At 31.4% G+C, this 22,348-nt stretch overlaps 1 protein-coding gene across 2 annotated transcripts; it reads left to right on the top strand.

Moving 5' to 3' along the window:
• The first annotated feature begins 593 nt into the window (after nucleotides 1-593).
• LOC134720745 (neurochondrin-like) lies at nucleotides 594-22,075 on the top strand. 2 transcript variants are annotated; one of them, XM_063583224.1, is made up of 19 exons: nucleotides 594-612; nucleotides 3,412-3,520; nucleotides 4,092-4,191; nucleotides 4,699-4,784; nucleotides 5,442-5,506; nucleotides 6,011-6,141; nucleotides 8,057-8,184; nucleotides 9,123-9,188; nucleotides 10,198-10,273; nucleotides 10,875-11,044; nucleotides 11,664-11,849; nucleotides 13,187-13,308; nucleotides 13,956-14,547; nucleotides 15,082-15,205; nucleotides 17,254-17,337; nucleotides 18,697-18,858; nucleotides 20,164-20,262; nucleotides 20,801-20,918; nucleotides 21,472-22,075. In XM_063583224.1, exons 2-19 carry the CDS (start codon nucleotides 3,428-3,430, stop codon nucleotides 21,512-21,514), a joined length of 2,445 nt encoding a protein of 814 aa, XP_063439294.1. In that variant the 5' UTR covers nucleotides 594-612; nucleotides 3,412-3,427; the 3' UTR covers nucleotides 21,515-22,075. The 2 variants fall into 2 exon arrangements, with proteins under 2 accessions (XP_063439294.1, XP_063439293.1); XM_063583223.1 differs by lacking the exon at nucleotides 594-612 and adding an exon at nucleotides 1,383-1,482.
• The last annotated feature ends 273 nt before the right edge of the window (nucleotides 22,076-22,348 follow it).

Raw genomic sequence — 22,348 nt, forward strand, 5'->3', positions numbered from 1 at the left:
CCAAAAACACAATGACACTAAGTACAGATTTGTGAGTAAGTCGTAGTTACTGACAGCTAGTTCGAAGCCAATGACAACAAACGGGAAAATCATGTATCAATGGATAGGTGTACGGTGTACGGAGAAAGAATGCCAAACTAAAAACGGCGTCATTGAGAAAGAATGCCAAACTATAAGTATCGACAGGTTGAAGTATTGCAAAGGTGCATATGTAAAATATTTAGTATGGTTTTGTTTCTTTGATAACCAATAAAAACGATATTCAAAGATTTAATTGCAGTGTTGTATATGTAACCATTTAGAATAAGTTTATCTAAAGAGCTTATATAAAGAGTATATAAACACAGTAAGGTTGGCCAAAGAAACATCGCCGTCCAAAAATTGGAAAATTATTTAACAACAGTGAGAGCCGAAACATTACCCCTTTTGTCGTGAATTTTGTAGTTTAGTATCTGGTGTATTTACTGAAATGTCTTAATCTAGGAAAGGACAGTTTTTGCTGTTGATATTGTATTTATATAAACTAGGTCCTTTTGATAAATTTCAGCCGTATAGTGTGAGAATTCTTGATTATTCTTGATTATTTAAAGAACAAATATCATCAAGATAACGGTAAGAATTAATGAATTTATAAATTAAATGGAATATTTAATGAGACTACTATAACACAATAGTTATAGTGTTATGGTAGTCTCAGTTATCCATAACTTGACTGTGATTCATAGCACTAAAGGATGAAGTCTGTTATTAAAGGGGAACACTTAGTGCCCATAGGTATACCTACAATCTCTGACAGTTCACTAAGTTTATCTTTTACCTTACTGAAGACTCAATGGTCGTTTGTGGTTAGTAGTGTTGTCATCACAGACACTTAACATATTTTAAATGTAAGGCAGCAACCATTTGATTTTCGGGGGGGGGGGGGGGGGGGGGCTTTTTTCTGGACAATTTTTTTTTCAATTTTAGCATTACATATAGTGGCAGCTGAGGGTGAAACAAACAATTTTTTTCCCCTCAGAATCAAAAACAAATTATTTTTTTCTCCAAAAACTGGAAACAAACTTTTTTTCCAAAAAAAAACATAGCCCCCCCCTCCCACCCAGAAAATCAAATGGTTGCTGCCTAAGAGTTAAAGTATGAGCAAGTTTTTCTGCAGATTATCGACTGAACATCTTTTCAGTTTATCTTCTTAAACTTTTTCAGTCTATTTCCTTTTCCACTCTTATTTTGCTTTATAATCATAATGAATTTTTGGTTTGGTACCTAGTTACATAAAAATAACAAGTATATAAGACATATAATAGTCATAATAAAACCAAACTTGAAGTATTCAGCACTAAACAAAATTTTCGGATATATATCTGGATCGTACCGTCCTCGTTTCAAAATTTATCATACCGCATGGAACTTCCGTTTGAATTCGAACAGAAGACGACTTTTAAGAATTATATATTTTCGTCAGTTTATAACATTTCTCTGCAGGTAAAATACATTATCAGGTTGATGCATTTTTTCGTGAATGTTTACAGTCTATAGCATGTGTAAAATCTTTAATTTGTCGTGACCCTCCATAAAATAAATCAACTTTGTGTTCAAGAATTTCTGGGATCTTCATTGTTTCATGTCATGAAATAATGAAAAGCCCATTATCTTTTTATGCATGTCCTATCAAAACGCATTATTGATTTCTCTGTTCAGAACTGTGGCCTCCTAAATACCCAGAGAATATAATTTAAGTTTTTAATATATGCCGAATTTTGATTTCTACCATGTCTTTAGTCTTTAGAAGTGTCAACTTGACACTATAATCTCTCTGTAATTTGAATCACACTGGTAAATTTACGTCACTTTTGTATAAAACTCATTGGTACATTTGTATTTATAATGTGGCACTGCAGAAAAAAATAAATAAAATAAAATAAAAAATAAAAACTTTCAGTTTCACTTTGGGAATGATTTATACTTCTTTCACTTTCAACAGTAATTTTTTTCACAATGTTTTTGAGTGGCCTCAGCGTCTGATTAGTCAAAGAATTTAAACTGCTGCATCATTAGCAAGTTAACACTGGAGTGGTGAGGTCTATCCCTGTATGTCTCAAGGTGTTAGATGTTAACCATAATTGTAAGTTTTCCCATATCCAGAAATCAACACCACTTTGCTTATTTGAATATTATATTAAAGAAATCGGATACGAGTCACGGAAATTACATGAAAATGATAGGGAATTTTGAAAAAAATTCTGTTTTAATTTTAATTTAAGTGATAGACAGGTTGCCGGGGCAGAAAATAAATATACACAACCATATACACCGTTTAAATGAAACACAATGACTGTTGTTGCAAATTAAAGGTTCCTGAGCTATTATAGAAATGGAAGCGAGATGCTTATAACATTGCAGTGTAAAATACAGGCTAAAATGGCTGAAACGTCAAATTTGCAAACTTCGTGTTGAAAATTGGCTTACAAGGTCATTAGAAAAACAGGTTGACGGGGTGAAATTTGAAACTTGAATTTCCAAAGAATAAGCAAGTCCAAACCTTGTATGTGTAGTGGTTGAACTCTAGGTTCCCATGTAAAGTTAAAATGTCACTATTTCGAGAAGAACAATGAAGAATAAACTCATGAAAACACGAAAAATTCACTAAATTCCCGTTCATTGTTTTGATTTTGACCGCCGGACAACTTTACAGAAATATCAAAGTGATTGTAAATATGGACTCTGTGACGGGCAACTTATAATAGTTTTAAAGATTTTAATGATATCAAGCCAGTCCACTTCAAACTACTATCACATGGTACAATTCTCATTTACATATTATGAATATTAATTAGCAAAACCACTACTAATTTCTGGCTATGCCTGCAAACATTTTTTTTTATTTTTGTCACTCAAAATTTCTCCACAAATGAAAACTGGCATGACTGGTGTTTATTAACAAAAAGTTGAGGGATGAGATTTTTGTATTTCCCAAACATTTTCAGTTTCTTGATGGAGCACCCTCTGCACAAAATCAGTTTAAGTTAAAGTAAACAAAAGTAGAGTTAATCCTCAGTCCTGGGTGGAAAATGTTGACACATTGCAAAATGTCTGAAAAAAACTTGATTTATTCTATGAAAATAAATTCAATAAAGATGATGCAACTGTCTCTTTTGGTCTAGAAGCACTAGACATTTCTTCACATAATTAACAAGGGTATGAAGAGACAATTTTTTTTGTCGAGACAACACTAATGCTGCAAATTTGACAAACATTCAGACAGCATTTGCTTAGTCACATTTTAAAAGTACAATGACACACCAAATAGCAATATGGGATTCCTCTATAGTTGGCATTACTAAGTCTGAAAAACAGGCAATTGTATGAAGGAAGATATAAATTATAAACTTCTTATCACATCTTTTTTTACAGGATAATATTCATAACCATGGCAACATCAGAAGATAAAAACATAAGAAAAACATTTACTGTACTTGAAAATTCTAAGACAGATAATGAAAAATTTGCAGCCTTGCTTCTGGTAAGATTTTTCATACATTTTATATACTTGTATCTCACAGTGCCAAATGTATTACATTTATTAGCTACTGCGTTTGTACATGTATTGCCATTACTTCATATTAATCTTTGAGCGTTTAAAATGTATACTGTTAACCAACTTATTTCGGGACTTTTGCTAGTTGAAAAATATCACAAATATAAATTGTCGCAAATATGTAAAACTTCAATCTTTCCTGATTGAATTACATCAAGTGAATTAGAAAAATGCTAAATTAGATAGCTTAGAAGTGTACATAAATTAAATCAAGTATCCGTGTAAATAAGTTGGGTTTACAGTATTCTTGTGTAAATTGTGCAGTATGTCTAGGATCTCTACCGAGGTTTGTCATTATAAGAATTCTACTCCATGTACCAGTAATTAAACTAAGACCGTTTAAGCTGATCAGTTGTCTTAGTTACATGTATTAGTTGACATCAGTAACTACTTTTAGAAACCGTGCCTGCACTACATGGAGCCTGCACTGCATGGATGTTTGTAGCTGGAGTTTCTAAACAAACTAATCATTTTCATATTCTTTTGATATTTGTAGTTTGCAAAGACGACCAATGCCAAAGAGTTGTCATTGGAAGACAGAAAAAGAGCACTTGATGCCATTGGAGTTGCGTTTTTCAATAGATTATTGAAATCAAGTAAGCTTGTAATTTTCAGCTGATATTATAATTTTTTTGCCAATAAATTTAATTAAAAAAAATTGAAAGCTGACGGTTATCATTTTGTTCAAGGTATCGTTTAATCAAATGAGCTTGAATTTGTCTTTTCAGTGAACAAGAGAAAAAATATATAAAATATTCACAAGAAATTTAATGTTTAATTTTTAATAAATGTATAGATAGTGGCTGATTAATAGAAAAATTGATTGCCTTTTGATTTTCCTGATAATGCCAAATAAAAACATATGTGTGGTTCCAGTTACATTTTTACCCTACTTCTTATTCTCTAAAATAGCCTACCCTTAAGAATTTTTTGCTATTTTTCATTAAGCACTGTTTAAGTCAGAATATTGCTCCCATAGAGTCAATGTGAAAATAGAACATCAAATAAAAGAAATCCCTACCTACCTACCCTAATATTTTTTAAGATGTAACTAGAACCACACATACTATTTTATTTGGCCCTAACGGTTATTTTATTTGCAGAAAACATTCCAGAAGATTGTGAAGTAGATGTTTACAGAAGTTTAGCATTGAAAATTCTATCAGGATTATGTGGGGATAATCAGCTGGTTTGTATTACCAACACATTTAGTTTAAACATATATATTTATAGTGGATTGGAAAACAAGTTATTGAAACTTATTTTTATCCCTCTCAACTTTGCAGGTGCTAGTGCTGCCTTGTAGCAGATTTGGCCTGCACTTTTTAAAAATCTACAAGGGTGTCTTTAATGTGCAAGAGATATGGCTCTCTTTTAACACGGTCAGCCATTTTATTGTCACCTTCCGACTGACTATCATGGTTTCCTCAAGACCATACTCACAAAATGGTGTCAAGGGAAAGCTGAAAATTAAGTCCCTGAAATTTTCTCCCTGGAACAGGAATTGAACCAGGAACCTTTGTGTTAGTAGTCTGACCCACTAACCACTACACCACAGATCTCATCCAACACATTTGTGGATGAATGAAAATATAGAAGCAAAACTAAGATTATATTCATATCAACCAGAAAAATAACTTTAAACTTGTTCTGATAAACTAAAAATCAAGCCAATTTAAAGACGAACCAATTATTTTTAATCTCATTGTTACAACAGGTTCTATTTTCTGTCTCTGTTTGTCAAACATATTTAAAATAATGCATGAAAAAAAATATGTATGAAAAAAAATATACTGGTCCTTTTTCCTTTCAATTATCATCATGATCATATTTGATTGTGTTTCAGGTATTAGAATTTGAAGTTTATAAAAATCTTAGAAGTATAAATGACATTATAACAGACAGTGACAGGTAATATATAACTTTAAAAATATGCTGTAAGCCAACTTATTTTCACATACACTTTATGCCCCGTTTAGTTCTTCTTACATGTATCCATTTTACAGTGATTTTATTTGCAATTTTCAAAAGATCGGTTTAGAAAAATAAGGAAAATTCAAGTTTAACAATTTTCGCAGTATTTTTGAAAATTAGTTGGTTTATGATAGTTTCTTCCGAAAAACATATTTTCGAGATGTTTTATTTTCAGTTGTATTTGATGGGACAAATTTAACACCTCTTCCCAAAAATGTTTGATAGGCAGGCAATAAACTATTTTATGTTTTCAAGTGTTAAACCCTACCTACAAAGGAACCAACAACTGATTGGTGAAAAAAGACAACAATTACAAGTTGCATTTTATGAACTTTAAGGAAACATGGTGAATAAATGTTTTTTTTTGTTGCATAATTTGAAGTTTTATTTTAAAAATATTATATTAACAAACAGAATTATATTTTGTTGTTTTTTTATCAGTCAGGAAGATATGATAATAGATTGTTATGATTTGCTGTCAGCATTTGCTCAAACAGAGGAAGGTTCTATAAAACTGGTGGATTATGGGACAGTGACTGCCTTGTCTGAAGTTATTACAAAACATTTACCTGGTAGGTCTTTATCAGATCATTCTTGAATAGAATCATTATTGAAACACATGAATCAATTATGCAATAAATAAGTTGTAATGAAATTTTTGCTTGAGTAACTTCAAATATTCATAGAGGGACTGATTAAAACATCCAAATTCCATATATTCTTGTAATTTAATACTGTAAACTGAGAAATTGTTGAATGTAATTGTCAAACAATGGACATTTATTATTGTGATTTAAGAAAATACTGCTAACAAATTTCGAATGCTATTTTATTTTAAATTTTTTGCAATACCTATCCCATAGAAATTTTTCGAATAATATTTACTGTAAAATAATAATCTGTGTAAACAGTTTCTTGATTGATTGTTGGTTGCTTTATGTCTAGCAGAAAATAACAGTGTCTTGAAAGTTATATGAACAAGTAAAACATTTTACAAAACTTGAAAGTAAAAACATTTTACAAAACTTGCATCATGAAAGTTAGGTGTACAAGTAAAACATTTTACAAACTTGCATCATGAAAGTTTTGTGAGCAAGTAAAACATTTTACAAACTTACATCTTGAAAGTTTTGTGAGCAAGTAAAACATTTTACAAACTTACATCATGAAAGTTAGATGTACAAGTAAAACATTTTACAAAACTTGCATCTTGAAAGTTTTGTGAGCAAGTAAAACATTTTACAAAACTTGCATCTTGAAAGTTGGGTGTACAAGTAAAACATTTTACAAACTTACATCTTGAAAGTTTTGTGAGCAAGTAAAACATTTTACAAAACTTGCATCATGAAAGTTGGGTGTACAAGTAAAACATTTTACAAACTTACATCTTGAAAGTTGGGTGTACAAGTAAAACATTTTACAAACTTACATCTTGAAAGTTTTGTGAGCAAGTAAAACATTTTACAAAACTTGCATCTTGAAAGTTTTGTGAGCAAGTAAAACATTTTACAAAACTTGCATCTTGAAAATTGGGTGTACAAGTAAAACATTTTACAAACTTACATCTTGAAAGTTTTGTGAGCAAGTAAAACATTTTACAAACTTGCATCTTGAAAGTTAGGTGTACAAATAAAACATTTTACAAAACTTGCATCATGAAAGTTAGGTGTACAAGTAAAACATTTTACAAAACTTGCATCTTGAAAGTTGGGTGTACAAATAAAACATTTTACAAAACTTGCATCATGAAAGTTAGGTGTACAAGTAAAACATTTTACAAAACTTGCATCTTGAAAGTTGGGTGTACAAGTAAAACATTTTACAAACTTACATCTTGAAAGTTTTGTGAGCAAGTAAAACATTTTACAAAACTTGCATCATGAAAGTTGGGTGTACAAGTAAAACATTTTACAAACTTACATCTTGAAAGTTGGGTGTACAAGTAAAACATTTTACAAACTTACATCTTGAAAGTTTTGTGAGCAAGTAAAACATTATACAAAACTTGCATCTTGAAAGTTTTGTGAGCAAGTAAAACATTTTACAAAACTTGCATCTTGAAAGTTTTGTGAGCAAGTAAAACATTTTACAAAACTTGCATCTTGAAAGTTGGGTGTACAAGTAAAACATTTTACAAAACTTACATCTTGAAAGTTGGGTGTACAAGTAAAACATTTTACAAAACTTCCAAATTACAGTTATCAAAACAATGACCAGAACATGATTGAAGGGTAGAAGAGGGGGTGAGTGCTCTCTGAATAATTTGTGGAATCTTTTCTGACACAACTTTTCTAGGTGCACAGTGTTGTATAGACACTTGTCTTGTTGAAGACCACGAGCTTGCCCTCTAAGTGTTTCTACCTTTTCTGTGTCAATTGGTTGTTGTTTTTTTGACGAATACCCTACATTTTCTTTTATTCATGAATATATTCATCCCTGTAAAAGCCTGAGGATGTCTTTTTGCATTTAAAAGTTTATTTTAAACAGGGTGTGAAAAAGGACAAGTTATCTTACAATCAGTTCTACAACTGTGTGGAGATTATGCCTGGAAGAAAGATACTCCATCAATGCAGGTCGTATTAGAACATTTCTGTAAACAACTTGAAACTTTTCAGGTATGCATTTACTAGCTAAATAACAACATGATATGTTAAGTGTTCTACCCAGAGCATTAAAGCACCATTGTACCTTTGTGATATTGTTTTTACCATGTTGATATCTTGGATGATATTATATAGTGGTCATGGTTCTATATTTTTGGGAAAACCAGTGCTATGTTAATTTCCATGGTGCTATTCTTGGGAGAACACTGACAGTGTATTGATTTTTATGCCCCACCTATGATAGTAGAGGGGCATTATGTTTTCTGGTCTGTGGGTCCGTCGGTTCGTCTGTGTTCGTCTGGCTTCAGGTTAAATTTTTTGGTCAAGTTAGTTTTTGATGAAGTTGAATTCCAATCAACTTGAAACTTAGTACACATGTTCCATATGATATGATCTTTCTAATTTTTATGCTAAATCAGAGTTTTTTCCCCAATTTCATCGTCCACTGAACATAAAAATGATAGTGCGAGTGGGGCATCTGTGTACTTGGGACGCATTCTTGTTTGAAACTGATCAGATTGCTACAGGAGATGTTAAAAGAGGATGCTACCTGTCTTCCTTGTACATGGTTTTTAATATATTTTACAAAAGGCACTCAAATTGATTGGGTCTTAAAAAAAGCATCTCATGCCCCTTATGCATTTCTGCACATATAGAACACTGTTGCACCTTCTGAAACATTTTTTATTAAATGAATTTAGGCGTTTATTGATAATACAATATAGTCTATTCATGATGCACATTCATAAGCATATTAAAGGCCTTTGACTTGTTAACTTTTTTGGTTGAATAAAAAGACTTTTAGATTGTAGAGAATGCATTTGTTTATTTTTAATAACATTGAAAGAAGACCAGATTTTTGATCAGACCTTAAAAATCTGTTTTAAAAAATAATGTTCAGCACTATAACACATTATATATATGTTTTTCAAATAATCTTTATATTTTAGGATGAAAGAAAGTTTGAGCTATGTGCTGTTGTGTCTGGAATAGTGTCATCTTTGCCTAAAGATGTGGTTAGTACTTATTTCTATATCATAAACCTATAGCATCTACCACTCTGAGCCTACCAATTAAGTTCTAAAGAAATGGAAAATTTTTTGCTTACATATTATGAAAAGAAAATGCTACACTCTGTATTCAGAAATGTTTGTTCAATTTGTAAATTATCAAATAAATTAGTATAAAATTTAAACTTGAAAAAAATGTGAAATAGATTTAGGAAGCTATTTCATTTCTGTGATTTCACTCAATGTAGCTGAGTAAAATATAGTTATTTTGAAGTTTCTAAAAGCAATATTTTGAAATAAATTTTGTTACCAGTATATAGATACTTCTATTGCCTTATAATAAGAATTCACATATATATATAGTAATAAATATAGAATGTAGAAACATTGGGTACAGAGTTGAAGAATAGCTTCTTTATCATACATAGAAGATAACACTTTCCGTACTCAGTACATACAATTTATTGTTATTGATCTTACCCCCATTCACAAGTCTGAGGCTGCTGATTATTTTAGAAAAGATTTAATTATAATAAGATTCTGCACATTGATTTTATAATTATTCAAATGTTCAAATAAAATTCTGCAGAAATTTAATTTCTAAAAATTCTGTTCATCTGACATCAAAATCTACATTTAATTGAAATACAATTTGATCCCCATTATATCCTTATGTAGAAAAAAACATATATACCATATTTATGCAACTCTTTCAGGGAAGTTTATGAAAAATTTCTCCAAATGTATGCTGGTGTGAAAACTGACAAGTTGTGGCCCATATTATTGAAGAAATTGTTAGTCCTCATATTAGGTATTGCGTAAAAAAATTAGTTGGAATAATATAATATAGTTTCTAATATTATTAGATACATATAAATTCCATGTAGATCTTTTGATGTAAATTTTATCAAATGTGTGATATATAAATAAGACATAAATGTTTAAACAAACTGCATAAAAAACATTTTGAGACAATATATGATATTATTAAATATTAGAAATGATTTATTTACAGGCTAATAAGTCACTACAGAGAACATGGTTTAAATCTTTGGTGCATGCAATTGCAGATATGTTTACTAGTAAATTAGGTTAGTTTATATCATTGTTTTCATTTTGAAAAGACAAAACACCACATGATTTTTATGACAACTGCATTGTATTAAAGTATTAATGTTCAGTTAATGCATATTTTATTATGCAAATTTTAAATATTTCATCATATAATATCATGAAAAGCAGCACTTAAAGTCATATGAAACTTCAAACTAAATGGCTTGTTTTTATTATAAAACTTATATGCACATACTTTTTTCTCTGACAAGAAAATTCTATAATTTGTCCAAATTTATGCATGGATCTGTCATTGTAATTATGCATGTTCTCAATATCCATGCTTCTTTGCTGATTGTTTACTAACTTAGGTAACAATGCGTAAACTACTGTTTAAAAACAGGACAATTAATTAGCTGCCATATTTTCACATTATAACAGAGAGAGTATAATATTAAGATTGTACAATATGGATGCGTAAAAAATGATAAAATCGTGCACAGAAGACTAAGTTTATGATATATACATGCATTGGTTCAAGAATTGGATAAACATTATTTTCACTAGTCACTTGTTTCATATGACTTTAAGGTTCAGAGCTCTTTATTGGTTATAATCTTTTTGCTTTTTTCACTGCAGGTCAGCCTCAGAGAGACCCTGCCCTCAGACTGGCATCAAGTGTCCTGGACAAGCTAGGTGTAGATTGTATATTACCACCTAACAGGGATGATTGTAAACTGTTACTGGTTATAATTCATCTGAGCTGCATAGAAGTTAGAATCTCATTAGAGAATCTTAACCCTGATCAGGTACAATTAAACAAAAATAGACCTTATCGCTACTTGGGAATCTGTGACACTTGACCTAAAAATTTGAAACACTTGAATTATTGATGTCATACAACATTCACTTTTCCATGGTGGTGTTAGGCATTTTCTCATGTGACATAGAAATTTTATGGGAACATCTGTGATATCCAGTAATGGTTGACAAATAGTGATAAGAACCAATGATAGCATTCAACTTACCCGGGTAACTGTATATAATTTCAGATATTTTTGTTTAATCTTGTCAAACTCAGTGATCATGGTGATGCAGGTGAAAATCCCAAAATACACCATTTCTCGGGTAAAAAAACCCAGATTCAGTGGCTGTTAAAATACATCATTGGAATATTGTACATTTATATTCTTTTGAGATAGTTGTTGGGTTTGTGTTAAAACTTTTTTTCACATGGTAATATACAAAGTATCATATCTTTTGAATTTTACGAAATGTTGTGGAACAATATATAAAGGCTGAATTTGTGTGCAGTTTTCTGTTTTGCCACTCTAAAAAAATATCCTTTAAGGAAAAACAGGAATGTCTGTAATTTGATGTTTTGCTTAGCTTGTTCTAGTTTTATTTAATGTTAATGTATTTTTACAGATTACATCGAAAGCAGATACGTTGGTGTCCTGTTATAACCTGTTAGAATTAATCATCTGCCACATGACGTCTGCTCCATCATTAAAACTGGATGAAAACCAGGTTTTACAGCTGCACTCAGCCATGGAAGGTGCATTCAATTCAGTTATATTCTATCTAAGGGAGCAGTCAGAACTTGAAATACAGGTAAATAAAATTGAGAATGGAAATGGGGAATGTGTCAAAGAGACAACAACCCGACCAAATAAAAAAACAACAGCAGAAGGTCACCAACAGGTCTTCAATGTAGCGAGAAATTCCTGCACCCGGAGGCGTCCTTCAGCTGGAATTAATCATAATAATTTGGATTCATTTATTTTTGTGGATATCAATTTTCATGAATAGAATAAAATTAATTTTGGTTTTGCCAAAGTTTGCATAAAACCCTATGAGAAGTTTAAACTTAATTGAACCTTTAAATTTGTGGTTCATCTACATCAACAAAATCCATGAATATCTGTACCCAAAGAAAAATAATGGATCCACAGTATATAAATGCATAGAACATATCTTCCTGGAATAACCTTCATCATGTACATGATGTATGATGCTGATACAAAGTAAATAGCCAAAATATAAAAAAAATCAGAGCATCAAAACAAATTGAATTAAAAATAGCAGTCAAATTCACTAAGGTCAGCCTTGTCTGATGGATTTTTAACCTTGTTTTAGCACAGTTAAATAATAAAATGATCTGCAAATCCACACTGTTGTTTGTTTAATGTATTCTCTGAGACTCATTTTGACTAGAAGTATGTAGGCATTTATTTTGACCAAGACATACAGGTATGGGGAGGGGGGGGGGGGGTAAATTTCATAGGCATGAGAATTACAGAGATTATGCTTTAAAAACATGAATATGTGGTATGATTGCCAAACAGACAACTATCCACCAAAGTTCAAATGAAGTGGATGTTATCAATTATAGGTAACCATCCTACCTTCAACAATGAGAAAACTCATACCATATAGTAAGGTAATATGTCAATTAATCAGCAACCCTACAATACTTATAACCATTAGTGGGCAAAAGACAAGTGTGTGTAAACATAGTATATATTCATTTTACTGATCATGCATCAAGTTCTGAATTATCAAGATGGTTAAACTGTTCAATTTTATTTAGTTGAATAATCATCACATTCACAATGCTTTTTATTAAGAAAACACAATTGAATGCTATGTATTGGTTGATACCCTTGTTTGAAATAGACATTATTACTGTTGTTTTATTAGCATAAATCATATTTTAATATGTTGCAAGAGGATTACGGCTGTTACTCTTTCTATAGATTTTCCCGTACTGATCTTTTCTATCGATGTTACTTCAATCTGTTATTTTGAGTTTTGGATATAAGCATATTCCACTTAATTTTGGCAGACAGAAGGGCTATGCAAATAATTGGAATTGACTGTGTATTAAAAACATAAATGTGACAATTTTTAAACACTGTTTGACAAAGTATTATTGTGTTTGCTTACAGAACGTTGACCCTAGTCAAATAGTACTAGCTTCAGTTAGAGTATTAGGATCTTGGGTAGCGGAGGAGACTTCAGCTCTCAAAGCCAGAGTACAAGAAATTCTACCTTTTATTCTTAAATTATGGTAAGATGTCAGTTATTAATCCTGAATGCCCCACACACAGGAATAAAAAGTAATACAAAGTCATCCTTGTGATAGCTTAATTACTTTTTTTGCTGGGTCAAATATTTTAGTATATTCTTGGAAAATTACCTGTCATCAGTATAAAATAAAACAATGGTTAGATCAGAAAAATGAATAAAAGGGGGATATTTTTGACTGCAGCTGGAAATAAGGGCAAACGTTTAGTTTTAAAAACCATGTAGGTCACCGACAAATTATTTTGGAGATTCATTGCTCTGGTTACTAGTATTTAAATGTGCAGCAAAAATGAAATCCTACAAACACATTATTTTAATTTAATATTTGATTTAATATCACTAATAAGTCTGAACATGTATTCTGCCAAGCTAATCTGACTTCAAAAGTACATTTCACATTTCCTTGATAGTTGACATTTTTAGTCAGAGGTAACAAACCGATACTGTGCATGACATTTGACGAGGTAAAATCATTTCATTTTATCTTTTTCTGAAGTAAAGCCATTAAAACATTATAAAAGATTATGACATTGATAAAAAAGTAACAATCTGAAATTACTTATAAAAATATGGAGCATCTTCACTAATATGTATACATGTTAATTTTTTCTCTTTTCATTATTTTTCAAGTAAGTGTCAACTGAAATGCACAAAGACTAAAAGACCTTCTCTAAAGAAAAAATCTGTAAAATTCAAAAGTGACACAGAAGATCATACTGATTCAACTCTATCATCCAAACTGGAGTCTTGTACTATCACTCAGGAAGAAATAGAAAATAATACCATTCCACAAAATGTTGACCTCGGCAAGGATAGTAGTGAAAGTCATAGTGATATTACATCGGAAGATGTCAAAGACTCATGTTCTTGTCATGTTTCTGAATCTGACAATTCTGATCATAAACGCTTACCGGTAGTTAATCAAGACTCCACTAACAGTGACTCCACACATTCAAATAGTGATGAAATTGAAAAGTTAGAAATAAACAAAAGTGACCAATCTGTGTGTTCAAACAGTACCAGTAGTGGTACGTCAGTATCAGGAGATATTAATATCCGTAATGTAGATTTGATTGGATTTTTACTACCAGGATTTTGTCACATGACAGCAGAGGATTTGTCCAGAAAGATTTTATTAGACAATGATTTACAGTCTGTTTTATCGCTTTACTTCAAAAATTGTGTTGATGGTTTAGAAGAAAAATTTGAAGAGGATATTTTGGTAAGTTTATAATTTTGGCAATATTTTTTTTTCAATGTGCATAAATTTTTTATTGTATATCTAAAAGTGAAAAATTTCTAATTCATTTGGAATAAACATATTTTATGTTATTGATTTTTGATTGGGTGGTGTCTATTGGCAAAAACTTTTAAAATGTATCTTCAGAAGAAATATTTATGTGGTAATATATTATCAAGATAATTTATTAGTATTACAGTGCAAAAAAACATTCAAGAAACTGAAATATAAAAATTTAATTTAATAAAATACCTTGAAAATTGATATATCTACAGTCATCCAGTTAAACCACTTATAAATAAAAAAAAATCATTACCATATCATTTTTTGTACTTTAATGAATAGCAACCTGAACTTCTAAAGCTAAATTATTGTCTGCAGTGGCAGATCCAAGGGTGTTCCCCCTTTTAAAATGGCTGGATCTTCCCCTGGTCTGTTATATTGCTTTAGTCAGTTCCCATATAACATTCTTATTTTGACAAGTTACATGATTAAATTTGATCCCTATCCTTACAGAGAAGTATGGAAACTCTATGTGGTGTTTTCCTAAACTTGGTTGTATTGGAACCAGAATTGATAGCAGAGAATGAGGAATTACATAAAGTTACACAAAGTATCTTCAAATGTGCAAAACTTATCTGTAAGTACTAACTAATGTTTCACATCAATTATGGATTCATTTCTTTTGATGGATACTAATTTTTGTTGATTTCGTTAATTTTTTTTACAAAGTCTGATAGCATTGAAGGCTGTAAACAAAAGTGTATTTAGCTGTACATTCGTATTTGAGGTTTATCTTTACCCAAAATTCCACTAAAATTGGTATCCAATGAACAATAAGGCAAAAAACAAAAGAAAATTTTAGAAAAAATCAGTGGAGTGGAATCAAACAATAACTCAATCTGTAACTCAAAGTAGACTCACATTCTGAAAATCTGCTCAATATTTAAAGGTGTTTAGAAAAAGAAACCTGTATAACTGTTTGTTAAAGAATGCTGGATAAGGGTAACACCACAAACAGTGGCGTAGCTGGGTTAATTTAACGTGTACGCCCGAACCTTGGCGAGGGACATGAGGGGTGCCAACTGCTCAATGAAAAACCACCTGCTGGTAGTGTGTAAGAAAAGGACGAAGCCCCCGAAAGCTATCGAGAATGAGATACCATAATGATTGCTGGTAGTAAAAAATCATTGATAGCAACATACTTTTGAATCTAAATGGTTTATTTGTTTTGGTTAAATTTTGTAATATGTTAACTTTATATTCATCGTATTAACTTGTAAGGTAGCCTAATGGTCATTGGTTTTAGAGAAAACGGCGTCCAAACCAATATCACTTTTAGATAAGTTTAAAGGGTGCTGTGAGTGAGCATACAATCGACAAAAGCACCTTTTAATGAACACGAAAACTGAAATATCTAAGAGGGGAAACATAAAAAAAATAATTCTGAAACACCTAGGATTTCTTGACACAAAAAGTGAATCAATTTATCTTCCTTTAAAAGGATTTAAAAAAAATCCAGAATTTTCGTTTGACGTTTTTTTTTTCTTGATCTGGAATATTTCACGACAATCTATGAAGGTTTATAAATTGAGCATGTAAAACAATTAATTGCATAAAGAAGAGTCCGGCTATCAGAAAAGAACAGAAAAATGAATGAAAACAAATGCTTTCCAAATTTCAGCTTTAGAAATTCAGCATTTTCATAAAATTCGTTGAAGGTTCGACAAGTAGTTAACTGTAATTGAGAAAATAACAAAATGTAAGCCAAAACTGGGACCACTTATTAATTGCAGAAAGAAATACATTTTGTCCTTAAAATATGGGAAAATTAAAGATATAATTGCATAACAGTTTCTGTCCATCTTTCGTAAAATTTCACGGGGAGTCATTCAAAAGACTTTATCCACATTCGGAACCTAAATATTGACGCCCCTTTCTCGTTTTTGGGACATAAATCACAGGCTCGACAAATATACAAACAGCATATCGAATCTGAGCAGACAGTGAAATGCTTTTTAAAAATACAAGAAAAGTATGTAGAATTCATAGTAGATTTAGACTTTTACAAAAGATTCTAACAGATATATATTAAATGATCTATTTGAGTAAATTTAGTCCCTTTTAATTCAAAATTACAATCCATTGAAAAAAGAAGCACAAGGCTGGTGTGCTTTTGACCAGTTTTTCTAATTCTATGTCGATTATTTGTTTTATTTTCAAAATTCAAGTGTACGCCCGGGCGTTTTGATGTAAACGTAGCTACGCGCATGACAAAGTCTGCAGGGCCATAAAAAGATAAGACATAGAACATAGATAAATAAAAACAGTTGATACTGGTGTACTCAAGATCATACAGGAACAGTTGATACTGGTGTACTCAAGATCATACAGGAACAGTTGATACTGGTGTACTCAAGATCATACAGCAAATCTTTTTATGTTTGTTTAATTGGATAACAGAATAGCTGTCTTTTCATGAGATGAAAGGAATTCATAAGTTGTTTGATTTTGAACTTCCAATGTAGGAAATCTTTCTTTGATTCTAAGTTACCATATGGATGATTATATTTTTCACATGATATTAAGACACTTCAATTAGTTACTATAATTGTTTTGTATAAAAAAGCTTGTACACACATTACAGTCTATTGTCATATATATATTTTGTGTTTTATTTATGAGCAGGTAATAAAGAAGATACCTTGACATTGTGGGCCAATATCATAACTCTTGGTGTATTCTTCCTTAGACAGCAAGCACATGTGAAGTGTAAGTATTGTGTGAAATGTTAGTTGTTAAAACTTTATCTATTTAGAAGTAAGTAGTGATATGACAATAACTCCCCCATCAAACCAGAACAAGGATGCAGACAACTATAGGTCACCATACTCAAGGGAAGTAAGAAGTGATATGACAATAACTCCCCCATCAGACCAGAACAAGGATGCAGACAACTATAGGTCACCATACTCAAGGGAAGTAAGAAGTGATATGACAATAACTCCCCATCAGACCAGAACAAGGATGCAGACAACTATAGGTCACCATACTCAAGGGAAGTAAGAAGTGATATGACAATAACTCCCCCATCAGACCAGAACAAGGATGCAGACAACTATAGGTCACCATACTCAAGGGAAGTAAGAAGTGATATGACAATAACTCCCCATCAGACCAGAACAAGGATGCAGACAACTATAGGTCACCATACTCAAGGGAGGTAAGAAGTGATATGACAATAACTCCCCATCAGACCAGAACAAGGATGCAGACAACTATAGGTCACCATACTCAAGGGAAGTAAGAAGTGATATGACAATAACTCCCCCATCAGACCAGAACAAGGATGCAGACAACTATAGGTCACCATACTCAAGGGAAGTAAGAAGTGATATGACAATAACTCCCCATCAGACCAGAACAAGGATGCAGACAACTATAGGTCACCATACTCAAGGGAAGTAAGAAGTGATATGACAATAACTCCCCATCAGACCAGAACAAGGATGCAGACAACTATAGGTCACCATACTCAAGGGAAGTAAGAAGTGATATGACAATAACTCCCCCATCAGACCAGAACAAGGATGCAGACAACTATAGGTCACCATACTCCAGGGAAGTAAGAAGTGATATGACAATAACTCCCCATCAGACCAGAACAAGGATGCAGACAACTATAGGTCACCATACTCAAGGGAAGTAAGAAGTGATATGACAATAACTCCCCCATCAGACCAGAACAAGGATGCAGACAACTATAGGTCACCATACTCAAGGGAAGTAAGAAGTGATATGACAATAACTCCCCCATCAGACCAGAACAAGGAGGCAGACAACTATATATCACCATACTCAGCACTTTTCTTGCTTTTGAACAGTTTTCATTGTAACAAGTTTTCTTTTCCTGATCATTGTTACATAGAAATCGAGCGAAGACCCTGGTCTTCAAAGAACAGATACCCTTCATACAGAGGTCCATTCAATAAGTTAATTCATAAAAAGAATCTCAATATCGTATTAATATTATTAGCAATGAATGCATCACTGACACGCTCTTTATAGCAGGTATGACCCTATAATTATTTATTGATTAATACATTTTAAAACTGTTTTTTCCTCTTTTAGATGATAAAGATGATCTGACCAAATTTTTTTCCATGGTTGTAAGCTTTATCAAAGCACCATATACAAGTTTAACAGTAGATAGTGCAGAAGTTTTGTCTGTCGCAGAGTTGTATATACCTGTGTGGGACAGTATATACCAACTCTGGTATCTATGTATTCAAGGTAAGTTATATATACCTGTGTGGGATAGTATATACCAACTATGGTATCTATGTATTCAAGGTAAGTTATATCAGTGTGTGGGATAGTATATACCAACTCTGGTATCTATGTATTCAAGGTAAGTTATATATACCTGTGTGGGATAGTATATACCAACTCTGGTATCTTTGTATTCAAGGTAAGTTATATATACCTGTGTGGGATAGTATATACCAACTCTGGTATCTATATATTCAAGGTAAGTTAAGTTATATATACCTGTGTGGGATAGTATATACCAACTCTGATATCTATGTATTCAAGGTAAGTTATATATACCTGTGTGGGATAGTATATACCAACTCTGGTATCTTTGTATTCAAGGTAAGTTATATATACCCGTGTGGGATAATATATACCAACTCTGGTATCTTTGTATTCAAGGTAAGTTATATATACCTGTGTGTGTGTCTGGTATTTATGTATTCAAGGTAAGTTGTACGTAAATAATAGCTTTTATTATGAGAGAGAATTTATTTAATTTCAATATAGTAATTAACTGGCCTTTTGCAAGTTTAATGCCATTTAAATTAAATACTGAGAGTTGATATCAAGCAATATTCCATTCTCACAAGTGTTACACCTATTTCTCATATGGTTAACACTCTCATTGGGTTAAATTAAAAATTCTGAATATCTTTTTTTTTGTACATTCTAGTATGACATCATATGTCCTTCCCTGGATCAAACTTTTAACATCTGACATTTTTTTCCTACACTTCAGAATGTAAAAAAATTTGACAAAAAGTAGATTGTCATGTGAAAAGTATGAGTGTTTTGAATATTATTGAAAATACAAATGTATATATCAAATAAGTCTGTTGCCACAGATAAAATGTACATCGTTGTCGTCGATAATGGTAAACCTAACCAATAGCCACTAGAAATGCCATATACCTATATTGTGTTATGATACTGGATAAGCCAATAGAATTACTACAGATTTTCGTATCACACTATCTTATTACAATCCTTCAAATATGTTTATTCTGTTAAATATGAAGTTTCTTCAATTTTAATTCGCTTTTTCAGAATCTAAAAGGACTGTGGGTAATCTCATTGTTCGTACATCAAAATGAAAATAACGTTACTTTATTGGATGGATTTTCATTGTTTAGAATGGTTTGAACCAATCACAACGTTGTGGTGTACACTTTTGAAAATATTACCCAGAATGCATTACATTCTGAAACGGCGAATTGAGGCAATATAGCGTGCTCTTTCAACAGCAATCTTTATTCACTTGTGCATCATTTTATGTTTCAGCCACAACATCATGTCTGCCTATGTATCCTACCTTAGTGTATGCCATGATGTCTACAGGATTCTTGCCACATATCATCAGACTATTGAATAAAGTACATGGTAAGGGCAGATAACTCAAGACAATCTTTCTATTTTGGGTAACAAATGAATCTGGTTTCCACTCATGCTCATGTTGAACTTATACATTAACTTGTTTCAGACATTGTGGTATATAAATTTGTTTGTTGAACACTTTTCTCCATTATTTTTTTTAGAGATGACTTTTATTTTAGAATTTTGAACAATACCAATAATTTATTTTATAAGAAATACAATCAAAAGTAAATTTTAAACTTAGGAGATAGAAGAATAATAGAAAGGAATTGAGTTTTTCAGATATAAATTATAAATTTATTGCATTCAAACTCACTTACCGGGGTATTCTAGAATTAACAAACTTTAGGTATAGCAATATAAGAGGAGATAACTCACAGTATATGTAAACTAATTTATAAACAAAATTTGTATAGAAACATAGTGGTATAAAAACAATTTAGGGGTTGTATGGCATAGTTTGGTATGCATTGTTCAATATCTGTTAAAATTGTCATCATGCTAATTCTTGTTTATTCTACATAATTATATTTTTATTTTTTAGGCAGAAATGTTGATGAAGACACACTCCTTTGTCTTATTGGTGTTATTACATCATTGGTTACCTCAGAGGTCAAGGCTGTTGATGTTCTCAGGAGTTGTGGAGGATTTGAATTTGCTAGGTATGCTTCAGATATTCTGGCTGCTTTGACTGATATCCTTGTAATTTATTTGAAGATTTTAGCTGATCTTGTTCTTGAATTATTGTCAGATGTTACAAATCCTCTTGTTTTATCAATGTAGTGCAGTTTAAAATATTCCCCGCTAACCTCACTAATACCCAATTGGAAGGGTTTTTTATCATTGTCTAATAAACCAGGGTTTTTTACTCCGCATGTCCCTTTTTGTTCAAATATTATGATTGTAATTATCACTCCTAAATACAAAGCTGTGAAACATGGCATGAAAAATTCAAAGCTCCTTGCTTATTTTTTGAAAGTATAAAAAGCTTTATCTGTGTTAGATTTTGAAATGCTTGTCTATACTTATGACTTAACATGTATTTTATTATTGTGCGTTCTTGATGGTTTTTGTAGCTTCCCAATCCACTTATATATTGATATCAAAAACTTTTTTATAAACCCATTTCATGTATTAAAAAAAATAACTTAACCATAGTGCCAAAACTTGTTTCTATTTCTTAATACTTAAATAATTTGTCATTTCTATTTGTAGGTTGTACAATTGTTCTGAATTGGAGAAGCTCATTGAAAAGTGAAAGAGACTAAATTTAGTGCTGTGATATTATTAAATTTAGTAAAAAATACTGGATTTATCTTTGAAGCATATGTCATATGTAAGGGCTATCCAGATTGATTTTTGAAGCATATGTCATGTATGCAAGGGATATCAAGATTTACCTTTGAAGCATATGCCATGTGGTTGATCTTTGAAGCAATTCTTGTGTGTAAGGGCTATCCCAACTAATTTTAAAGCATATGTCATGTGTGTAAGGGCTATCAAGACCTTTGAAGTATATGTCATTTGTCATGACAGATTTACCTTTTAATTATCTGAAAACCCATCTCACTTTGATTCTTTGTACATACTTATAATTTAATTTTGGATGTAACACGTCTTCTGATTGGCTGACATTATTTTGTTATCAGCCCATAGACATAATGTAGTAATGTGACCGTGACATCATCAACATTTTTTAATGGTTTTCTACGGTTTAAAATGGAATTTAGAATTAAATTATAAGGAATGACTGTAATGTTTTTTCTGTCTATTCAAAATAACATAAAAAAGGTGGTGCACACTATTAGATAACCCGCTACACACGTTATTCAGTGTTCACCAAATTTTTTTATGTTGTTTCTTCATAGACAGAAAAAAATATAACTGTCATTCCTTAAATAACAAAATAAGAAGATGTTGAGTCATTTTTCTACCAGGGACCAAATGATGTACAAGTAAACTATAGATGGTTGTTGTCTGCTCTATGGTCAGGTTGTTGTCTCTTTGACACATTCCCCAATTCCATTCTCAATTTTATAGATATCTGTATGTCAAGAAGCAAAACTCATCCTGCATAGTAACACGTACAAGT

This window comes from Mytilus trossulus, chromosome 6 (genome assembly GCF_036588685.1).
Source record: "Mytilus trossulus isolate FHL-02 chromosome 6, PNRI_Mtr1.1.1.hap1, whole genome shotgun sequence".
Lineage (NCBI taxonomy): Eukaryota > Metazoa > Mollusca > Bivalvia > Mytilida > Mytilidae > Mytilus > Mytilus trossulus.